Source organism: Lampris incognitus, chromosome 14, assembly GCF_029633865.1.
Source record: "Lampris incognitus isolate fLamInc1 chromosome 14, fLamInc1.hap2, whole genome shotgun sequence".
Classification (NCBI taxonomy): Eukaryota; Metazoa; Chordata; class Actinopteri; order Lampriformes; family Lampridae; genus Lampris; species Lampris incognitus.
This window is the reverse complement of record NC_079224.1, coordinates 23,914,577-23,925,211: the sequence shown is the minus strand read 5'-3', so window position 1 is coordinate 23,925,211 and position 10,635 is coordinate 23,914,577. Positions and strand designations below refer to the sequence as shown.

The 10,635-nt window shown below is 41.4% G+C and overlaps 1 protein-coding gene across 1 annotated transcript; it reads right to left on the bottom strand.

Moving 5' to 3' along the window:
- Positions 1 to 438: 438 nt before the first annotated feature.
- stk25b (serine/threonine kinase 25b) lies at positions 439 to 9,734 on the bottom strand. Its single transcript, XM_056292968.1, has 11 exons — positions 9,304 to 9,734; positions 8,414 to 8,644; positions 8,131 to 8,187; positions 7,784 to 7,892; positions 5,860 to 6,017; positions 3,645 to 3,830; positions 2,994 to 3,139; positions 2,256 to 2,361; positions 2,107 to 2,178; positions 957 to 1,093; positions 439 to 760 (listed from the first exon to the last, which is right to left on the bottom strand). Exons 1-11 carry the CDS (start codon positions 9,331 to 9,333, stop codon positions 721 to 723), a joined length of 1,272 nt encoding a protein of 423 aa, XP_056148943.1. The 5' UTR covers positions 9,334 to 9,734; the 3' UTR covers positions 439 to 720.
- Between the last annotated feature and the right edge of the window lie 901 nt (positions 9,735 to 10,635).

The window sequence follows — 10,635 nt, the reverse complement described above, 5'->3', positions numbered from 1 at the left end:
GTCTATCTTGGCTACAATTATGAGGAGCATTTTAACCTTATAAAGTGTTGTACCTGTGATTTATATTGGCTGGCTTCATTACAGAAAATGAAAATTCTGCTTAATATATTACAGCTGCTTTAATAATTCCTGAGCTCTATCCCCTTATGTGTGTTACAGATAACAACCATTCTTGGGGTGCAATTTTTATCCAGAAACTTTTTTCCCCCCCAAGTGATAAACTGAAATATGTGGCTTCATTTCAATGAAAGACATCAGTGCTGGATGAAACCTCAACAAATTATGCAAATATAACACTTATTGAGTAAATCTGCCAAAATTGACCTTGTTGGCTTATCTCTACATAGGAAAGCAGTCCTGAATACTGTCCACTGCCACCATTAATTTCTGTACACCATTTAAATCAGGCCAACAGAAACATGCTGAAAAAAAGAGATTTTCCATAGACTTTATTATAGGATTTTTTTTCTTAATCTAACAGGTATACACAACGCTCTAAATGCCATGGCTTTCTCGTCTTAAATACTCTCCGTTCTTTAAAGAAAAACTGTAAAAATATTTAATTATAACTAATTAAAAGATCTCTTGAGGGGACTGGACAGGGAACTGGACTAAGGAAGTAAACGGTGTGTTTTCTGTGGTCCTTATTTGAGCCGCTGGGGCACGTCTTTGAGGCAGAGAGGGGATGGGGGACAGGCAGAGTTACATCCAGCTGCTGTTTTACCGTGACGATGGGGTGGTGTTGCCATTTAAAGAAAACCTGAGGGCGAATGGGGGAAAAAGCAGGAAGTTACAAATACCTATTGGGTTATGCTGAAAATGAGTTTGCAGTCACTATGACATGAACAAATTCACTAGGGGGGGAAACCCTCTTTCCAGGCCAACAGCTGTCCCACTGGTTACGGTTATGCGTCTCGTTACCAGTGTAGTCTGGGTAGGTCAATGAGGGGCTTTACCTGCGCACTCTCTCCATCATGTGTGTGACAAGGCGGTCGGAGATACCAGGACAGGACTCCTCGGCCAGGTTGAAGGCGTTCTCCAGCTCCTCAATGGCCCCAACACCACTGCCACTTGCCCGTCGCTTCTCCTTCAGCTGGGGGTGGTGACGAAAGGACATACTTCTTGTTGTTATACAACAGTTCATTTCCATTCAGGAATATGACTATAAACTTTCCCTACATGGTATCAGCATTAAAGATTCTACGAGGACTTTTTCACGGATCAGCCTTAATTTAATTTTGATGGTGCTATATGACCAAAGCGATCAAATGAGACCATGTTTAGATTTTACTATATGATGATTCCAAATGCTTGTCTCTGCACGTTAGCTGATGCAAAGCTTATGAGCAAAAAAGATGACATATTCATTTAAGACCATGACACATGAGCAACATTGTGTGGCACAGTCATAGTAAGTCATGCTAACAAGAATAATAAAATGTTTAGTTTGTTGTCATCTGCATCAATTCTTGTAGTCCACTGTGTTACCTATAAGGTTGTAAAAAAAGGCCAAAAACAGGACAGATTGCTATGTAGCTCTCCATTTCCAGTGAGAATTGACATGGCAATCATTAGGGCATGGTTAATGATCAGGCACGTTATCACATCTAATTATTAAAGCTGCTAAGAGTGAAGTTGGCTTTTACACAAGAGTGCATAATGATTTTAACCTAGCATGTGCTGTCTACCAAAAATACAATGCTAACATGTTAACAAGTAGCAAGAATCACCAAATTGTTACAAAGTACCTCAAAGGGCCAATTTGTCAAATTTTTGGTGTAATGTGTTGCAAACAGATATCAATTTTCATTGTTTTACTGAACTAAACAACTTTCAAATAATCCTTTATGAACAGCTGAATAGTGGGATTTTTTCATCTAACTTCCCAACAGAGTTTCAAACGCTACCAACGCGGAGGCATTTAGTACTTAATGAAATTTAGGGGCAGAAAGAACATAGTGCTATTCATTATGCAATCTCTGACCATGACATAAGTCAAAGTTAAATTCTCATGAGTACTGTCTTTGTGTTGTACCTTTATCAAATATGCAAAATAAGTACCGTAAATATCTTCAAAGTTGTACCTCCCTAACAATCAGGCTTTACCTCTCTGAAAATAGGTGTGACCAAGGCAGACAGGCATTGTGACTTGGGTTGCCTTTTCACCGAATCTGCTGTCTGGGAAAAATAAAAACAAAAATCAGATAAAAACAGACTGTATGACACATTGTGTGTATGTGCTGCACATATCTTACCTCTGAGTCTGTGTGTGAGTAGCCTTTCTGTAGTTTATTCATCGAGCTGGGTCTGACTGTGGGGAAGGTCCACATTGGACACTGGTTGTCATCGCCATCAGCGTCCCTGAGACAGGAAGAACAAGAGAGAGAGAGAGAGAGAGAGAGAGAGAGAGAGAGAGAGAGTGAAAGAGGGGTCATCACAGGGTATGAAAGACTTAAGGACTATAATAAGCAAGCAAGCACATGCACTTTAGTGCAAAGAAGACCCAACTGCTGCTGCCTTGGGCTTAAATGCAATTAAAATTAATTATCTTGCACCCTATAATGGCCAAAAAAGGTATCAGCCATTAGCTAAAAGTATCAATATGCATTTTTCAGAAGTGGTCATGCAGATATTTGGCAGCCTTATTATACATGTTCACAAACTTGTACCTCGAGGCTGACTCAATTTTGTACCTGCATATTATATTATTGTTATTATTGTATTATAGGCTATAAAGTTAGCATTTAGCAGTGTTTTAATAGTAACTTGTAATGTACTCGTATCTCTTACTTGGGACACTTCTCCAGAGATTAATCACATATTTCTGTCAACATGTTTGTCATCATCCCAATTTTCTCAAAAATGTGAAACTCTAATATTAGAAATTACACAAATATTTGTAACTGAATCAAATTGCGATTTGATTCTGTGGATGCTAGTGAGTCACTTTTTTGTGTTTGTGTAATATGCCGATATGTGCCCTTGAGACTCACATATCTGAGTCGTCAGAGCTGGACTCCTCTCCGTGCCCCTCGGACTTCCAGCGGCGGTAGCGGTCGATCAGCTCCGTAAGGTAGGGTGTCTTCTTGGTGTACCGCGTGATGAACTTGTGCTTCAGAAGCTCTTTGGCTGTTGGCCTCTACACAGGGGGAGAGGAGAGAACAGAAGTGGCACAAAGATCAGCATTCAGTGAGGAAAACATGACCAGAAGCACTTGCAGATGGAAGAAGAATGTGACAGCTGTTGTCGGGGTAAGCATATGATTGTATTTTAAGACAAAATTAACAATTTAAAGCACTTTCAACGAAGTCTCCATCAAATTACATTGACCTTTTGCTTGTGGTCAGCTATGAATGTCTAGCACACATGGTTTGTATGTTTGAGAACACACAATTCCAGTTACAATTCTTGGCAAGAACCAGACATATCATTTCAGTGACCATTTTTTTAAGTTTGAAACAGTGTATTAACTTGAGCGTGATTTGGCGTATGTCTGGTTCAGAAATGCTAGTTCAAAACCACACCAAGGGTCTGCTCTCCTTTAGCCCAAACGACTGTTCCACCAGGGTTTCTCTTACAGTGTTCCAATATGCTTGCAGATGAATGCAAAGAACCCAGGTGTCACACGAAAGGGTTTTACTCACAAAGCGGGGATCTTTATTGAGACAGGCCTCCACAAACTCTTTGAAGGGCTTGCTGTAGGGGCCTTCCAGAGTGGGAGGGGTGTTTTTAGGGATGAGGAAAAGGACTCTCATGGGGTGCAGGTCCGAGTTGGGAGGCTCCCCTTTGGCCAGCTCGATAGCAGTGATGCCCAGGGACCAGATATCAGCCTTGGCAGGATAAAGAAAGGGTTAAGGCAAATAAGAGGAGAGAGATGTGGACCCATGCTGACAAACATTTGGGTTTACATCCAGATTCACCTACACTGCAAAGTTATTTTTCATTTCAAATAAATTATTGCTGCTGTTAATTATGTCAACACGAGTTTGTTAATACTCATTCCCTATTATTGTGGCATCTATGAATAACTTTTCCTGCACTGGAGTATTCAAGTAAAACATTTGTCCATTTGAAGTGAGCAATAACAAGGGCTGGGGCAGAGATTCTGAAATCAGATTTGTGTCAATGTAATCAAGCAAAACTTCTCAAATATCAATCAAAAATAAGAATTTGAGAGTGAATATAACTCACTGAAGCAAAAAAAAAATCATCTCGAAAGTAAAACGTATAACTTGCAAAATAAAGTTAGTTGTGTAATCGTGTAAACTATTGGTCTTTTACTTTTTTTTGTTTACAGTTCCCTCTGCTTCTTTCTCGCTGATCAGACTTCTGCCCTCACTGTCGACTTTGTGGTTACGCTGCTCTCTCGTTTGCGCGCTGCCTACCTTTTTGTTTGCAGTTCTGACACAAACCTCTAGCATGTTTTTTTTTTTAGAGGTGCAGCCCCATTGGCTAGTAAGTTTTTGAGTGACAGCTCAGTGCCCCGGCGTTACACCGTAACCTGTGACCACCCAAACATGTGACCACCCAAACATGTGACCAACGAGGTCGCTGTTGCACATTTTCTACAGGTACGACGTTGTCAAGAACGGGAATACATCTTTCACGTGCGGAAACATGCACGAGCATAAAACAGATTGAGTAAACTACTAATAAAAATTGTATTGCCATTTAATAAACATTAATAAGCATTGTATAGCCTTAAAAATTAGGTAATGAAAATATTACTTATACATGCATGCACAAATAAACACATTTTTAGATAATGTTGCTTCATAGTTTATTTTATAAACTGCAGTAATAAAAAAAAAGGTTCACCTAGTGGGCTCATACGGGCTCTGGTTTGAGGGAAAGCAGGTTTGAAATTGTAAAAATATGAAAATACCCATTCCTTTGTGGTTGTGCTTTTGTGTTACACCCTTGTCCTAATAAAACATTGTTAAAAAAAGGTTGTTTCTAAAACTTACTTTGAAAATTTTATTTTCAGTATTATTTTTCACCTCGTGGGCATTATGACAAAAACGTAACTACAGTTTGAGCAATCGCAGAGGGGCTTGTAACAAGAAGACAGATCTCCCGTTATTGCTTCTTTCTCTATAAGAAGCGATAACAATCAGTGTTTGAATACGTTGGCTAGTGAATGATGGCGATACAATAAGTTTATTAGTCGTTTACTCAGCCTACGTTTTATGCTCGTGCATGTTTCTGCATGTGAAAGACTTCATGCCCGTTCTCGACATCGTCATGCCTACAGGAAATGTGCAACAGCGACCTCTGCAGTCACGCATTTCGGTGGTCACAGATTATGGCATAACACTGGGGCACTGAGCTGTCACTCAAAAACTCATTAGCCAATGGGAACACACCCCTGAAAATAAAACCGCCCATGAGAGAGGTTTGTGTCAGAGCTGCAAACAAAAACACAGGCAGCACAAACAAGAGAGCGCTAGCAGCGTAACCGCAAAGCTGACAGTGAGGGCAAAAGTCTGATCAGTGAGAAAGCAGCAGAGGGAACTGTAAACAAATGGACAATTTATCAAAAAAGTAAAAGCCCAACAGTCTTAAGGATCGCACAAATAATTAGTTCGCAAGTTACGAATTTTACTGTTGAGATGACATTTTCTTGCTTCAACAAGTTTTTAATTCTCTCTCAAATTCGTATTTTTGTCTGATATTTAAGAAGATTTGATTAATTATATTGACACAAATCTGATTCCATAAGAGTCAGCCAGTGTTGGCTATGGGTCACTGCCAAAATGTACTCCAAGCGTGCCTGTAATTCTAAGCACAAAACCCCCCCCAGACATCCACTGAAGCCAGATAAATGGGTTATCTCTGGTCTATGGACTCCGGCCTCACCTTAAAGTCGTAGGCAGACTGTTTGATAACCTCTGGAGCCATCCAGAAAGGCGTGCCCACAAATGTGTTCCTTTTAATCTGGGTGTCTGTCAGCTGGCCTGCCACCCCAAAGTCAGCTAGCTTCACGTCCCCCTGCTCCGACAGCAGCACATTGGCAGCTTGAGTGATCACAGACAGAGAAAGAGAGACAGACAGACAGAAGATCAATACATTCAGGTACTCATAACAAAAGAGTATTTACGTGAGGTCTGATATCTGAATTTGATCACGTTATGTCATTTTTGCTTCAAGAATAAATAAATAAAAGTTTATCTGATTGGTATATGGTTTCATGATGATTACCCACTAAAAAATACCTTGTCCTTTCATTTCTTCATATCATCTGTGTCATTTTGCCAATAGAGACAACATAATAAAATGTACATCAGCTGAGCTATTGGACAATATTTGACAGTCTGACTAATTAGAAGATGCCTTTGAGGAGTGGACCCTCAAATATAATACGTAAAATGTAATATGTAAAAACATATTACAAAATTCAAGGTAAATTCTAGGTAATTTGTTCAATATAACAACTGATAAGATCAACTTTGATTCCTGTAGTGAAAAGGAGTATAGATAGAACATGACTGTAGACAATGTGCATGTAGCTTTCTGAATCTGTATTATCGCATATACCTAAAACACAGCTTTATGTTTACAAAAAGTACTAACAGAAAACAAACGTGTTCTGCTTTACAATACATCTTAAACTCATGCTTTTCTTTTACATGCACTTAATAACTGCATCCCATTGCAATGTTAATCGATGTGAACAAGACAAACATAGCTTGGAAAATTTGAGGTTCTCTGGCTTGAATAAACAATCAAATTGCTTTTTAAGATGCCTGAATGGCTGATATACCATAATTGACATGGTCCTGAAATGCAGATCCTACCACAAAAGTATCTTGGCATTTGACTATTTTCAACAGTAGTGATGGTTAAGCATCAGTGGGAATGGACTTTGACTATAAGGACAAAATCTAGGCGGTAAACACTGAGTTGACTTTTCCGATTTGATATACTTTATCAATCGGCTGTGTGGGTTTCCCTGCAGTAAATGTTTCAGGGGGACAGGCATAGCCAGTTAGAGCAGCACCCATAAAGGTATGGTGTACAGGGGTCGGGACCACAGCCCTCTAGTGTGTCAATGACTTCATGTACTACTTGTCTGTGAATGTTCTCATTCATCTGGGTCATGGTTATCCAAAGGAGTTGAATCAAGTGCAACTGGACTTGGTATATATCCGTGGTGACGTTTCGCCTCTCATACCAGAGGCTTCCTCAGTTCGTGCCTTTCTGACTAGACCAAGCTAGTCTGACTGGCTGGTGATGAAACTCGGAGCTATTGATATGCGTGGCTCACAAAGAGCCACGCATATCAATAGCTCCGACAACGACTCCTAGAGGATAAATATCTGAGTTTCATCACCAGCCAGTCAGACTAGCTTGGTCTAGTCAGAAAGGCACGAACTGAGGAAGCCTCTTGGATGAGAGGCGAAACGTCGCCACGGATATATACCAAGTCCAGTTGCACTTGATTCAACTCCTTTGGATGTACTACTTGGTCATCTCAATAACCCTGGTCCTGAGTCACTGTCATGGGCTAAGAGAAAGAAATTATCTTCGTTTTCTTGTTGTAATCTCAATGTGAATAGTCATGCTGGCTCAAACACATTCAGCTACTGTCCCTGGCAACAATCTAAAAAGATTTTTTTTAAAAAAGGCAAATAGTAACTAGCTGCAATATTAGCTAATTTGCTCTACTTCTACAACATCCCAGAATTACCCAAAACTACCTGGAACAACCTGGCTGCACCACCTGCTGGAAAGTGTTTCCTTTTTGCAGTGGCCACCAATGTGTAAAGTGAGCAATGATTACCTTTGATATCTCTGTGAATCTTCCTTTCAGAGTGAAGGTACTCTAGTCCCTTCAGTATTTCCCTCAATATGGTGGCAATGTATGTCTCTTCTAGAGGCCCTGGACGGAGCTGAGAAGGAGGAGAGTTAAGAAGGGGGAGAAAGTCAAATTGTAAAAACACGAGAATAGGGGTATGTAGGGCTGTCGTGTGTGTGTGCGCGTGTGTGTGTGGGTGGATAATAGTTCAAGAGAGAGAGGGAATGACAGCAGAAAAAGGATGGAAGCCAATCACAAAGTCAGTCATTGCTCCTTAGAGCAGAAGGTGTCAAGTTGAGCTATGTAAAACGATGTAAAAATGGTCTTCTCACCAGATCCAGAGCGGACCCTCCGCCTAAATACTCCATGATAATCCACAGTTTGGTCCCCTGTGTTAAGAAAAAAAAATCAATAAACACATACAAACAATTTGTCGAAGCTTGTTGAAGTTCAGCGTTTAAAAGAGGCTTTATATGGCACCTAAATCTTTTCACTGCTTTTTTATTGGTCTGTCTGTAGCCAGGCTCACCATGATATATAATAACCGTCTTATTGCAGACACTTATGGGCAGATACACATTTTTTGTGTCATTCTACCAATATATGCTTCCTTACCTTCAGGTATGAGCCATAGTACTTTGTGACAAAGGGGCTGTCACATTGGCTCAGCACTGTGATCTCCTGTTGAATATCTTCAATCTCATCTTCAGCTTCCTCCAGGTCAATGATTTTAATGGCAACGACCTCTTTTGTGCGGTTGTTGATGCCCTTGTAGACCTCTCCGAAGGAGCCCTTCCCAATCCGCTCCTGCTTGGTGAAGTACTCCTCTGGGTCCAGCCGTGAATTCTGACACACCGGCAGGAATGAGAATGGCACTAATATTAGTGGGTGATGTGATGGCTGTGCATGGAGGTTTGTGTGTGTTTTTGTATAACTGCATCTGTGTGTGTTTTTCTGATACCTTGAGTCCAAACTATCAACAGTACATAGTAGCTTTAGAATACTCCAGTGATGCTCAGAATCAGGATCGTGTTTACTGGTCATGTAGGTTTGTGCATACATGGAAGACGATGCCGTTTACTGCGTACAGTTAAAATAAATAAATAATGCTTGACAGATCTGGACTTCTCTTGACTGCATCAATGCCCACAAATTCAGCAGATTGAACTTTGCGTCAATGTGCAATTCAAGAGCCATGACATCTGAGTTAAGTGGTTTCAATCCGTAACGCCACTAAACGAGGAATATTTTGACTGTGTAAAAGGCACTTGAAAAGACCACAAAATTTCTTTTTTTTAAAAGAGCTGTAGTGGTTGGTATATATCGAGCAGGACTGCATTCATGAATAGTGAGTTCAATCACATGTACCTTGAGTTTTTGATACAACGGTTTAGACGCCCCCACCCACCTACGACCATCCATCTATCCATATCAAATGGGGGGGGGGCGCTCCTTGTCTGTGAAAAGATGGGATATGACAGGGTCTGAAACGGACATTTCTCTACCTGGTTTTGCATGTCTCGGAGGTGTGCCATCCCCTCGGGCAGGTCTGAAGAGAAAGGGACAACGGCAACACCCTCTCCCCCCGTCTGTGTTACGGTACTGTCAAATTCTTTGTTTCCTCCTTCTCCTCCTCAAAACTCCCAGCTGTCTGGGAAGCTAGGGGGGGGGGGTGGGCTAGCCAGCTAGCCAGCCAGATAAACACCCAGTCCGCTGGCTTCAACGGGACTGTCACTCCGCGCAGTGCTCTCGGCCTCCAAGTCCAATAGCAGCCCGACTTCGCGGTCCGACGATTGAACAACTTATCAATCGTGCGACTCCATGTACACGATCGTTTATATGATCCGAGGGGAGAAAAGTCTCTTCCGCAGATTAATATTTAATTCATACCGAGAAACACTCAGACACTTCTCCAGTTGAAGCTTGAGGAGGACAAAATAATGGCCAGGGAGAAAGGACGCATGCGTGCTGACGTAGTAAGTGGGTGGGCTTGTGGGAATTGTATTTTCATTCTGTGTGTCGGCGCTGTTCAGGTTTCCCCTCTCTGCGCTGCCCAGGTAAGGTTCAACATCAGATGACAGCATGGTCTCGTCTCTCAGCGCAATCCAGACGAGTGACTCAATACTTTCTAAAGCACTTCTACACTGACTTGTTACAGAATCTCATTTTTGCTCGTGGTTGTTTCGGCTGGTTTTTTGTTTTGGTTTTTTTGTAATATATGCACTCTGAGCTCCATTTCATGAATGAAAAATGCTATATAGACAAAGTTCATTATTATTGGCCATCCATCCATAATCAAAACCACTTATCCTACTCTCAGCGTCACGGGGATGCTGGAGCCTATCCCAGCAGTCATTGGGCAGCATGCAGGAAGACACCCTGGACAGGGCCCACACTCACACCTAGGGACAATTTAGTACAGCCGATTCACCTGACCTACATGTCTTTGGACTGTGGGAGGAAACTGGAGCACCCGGGGGAAACCCATGCAGACATGGGGAGAACATATAAACTCCACACAGAGGACAAGCCGGGACAACGCCTAAGGTTGGACTACCCTGGGGCTCGAACCCAGGACCTTCTTGCTTTGAGGCGACTGCGCTAACCACTGCACCACCGTGCCACCCATTGTCATTATTATACTTTTTTTTGTTGTTGTAATTTTTATACCTTCCTGCATCCTGCTTGCTACACTGATGGGCCCCAACTCCTTTTTCACTTCCATCAGTTTTATAATCAGTACTACAGCATGATTATTCAATTCATTAGGCGAAACCAATAACCCTAAATAAGGTTTTATATGTTCTGGTTACAGAATTTTGGAAAAAGCTTCAACA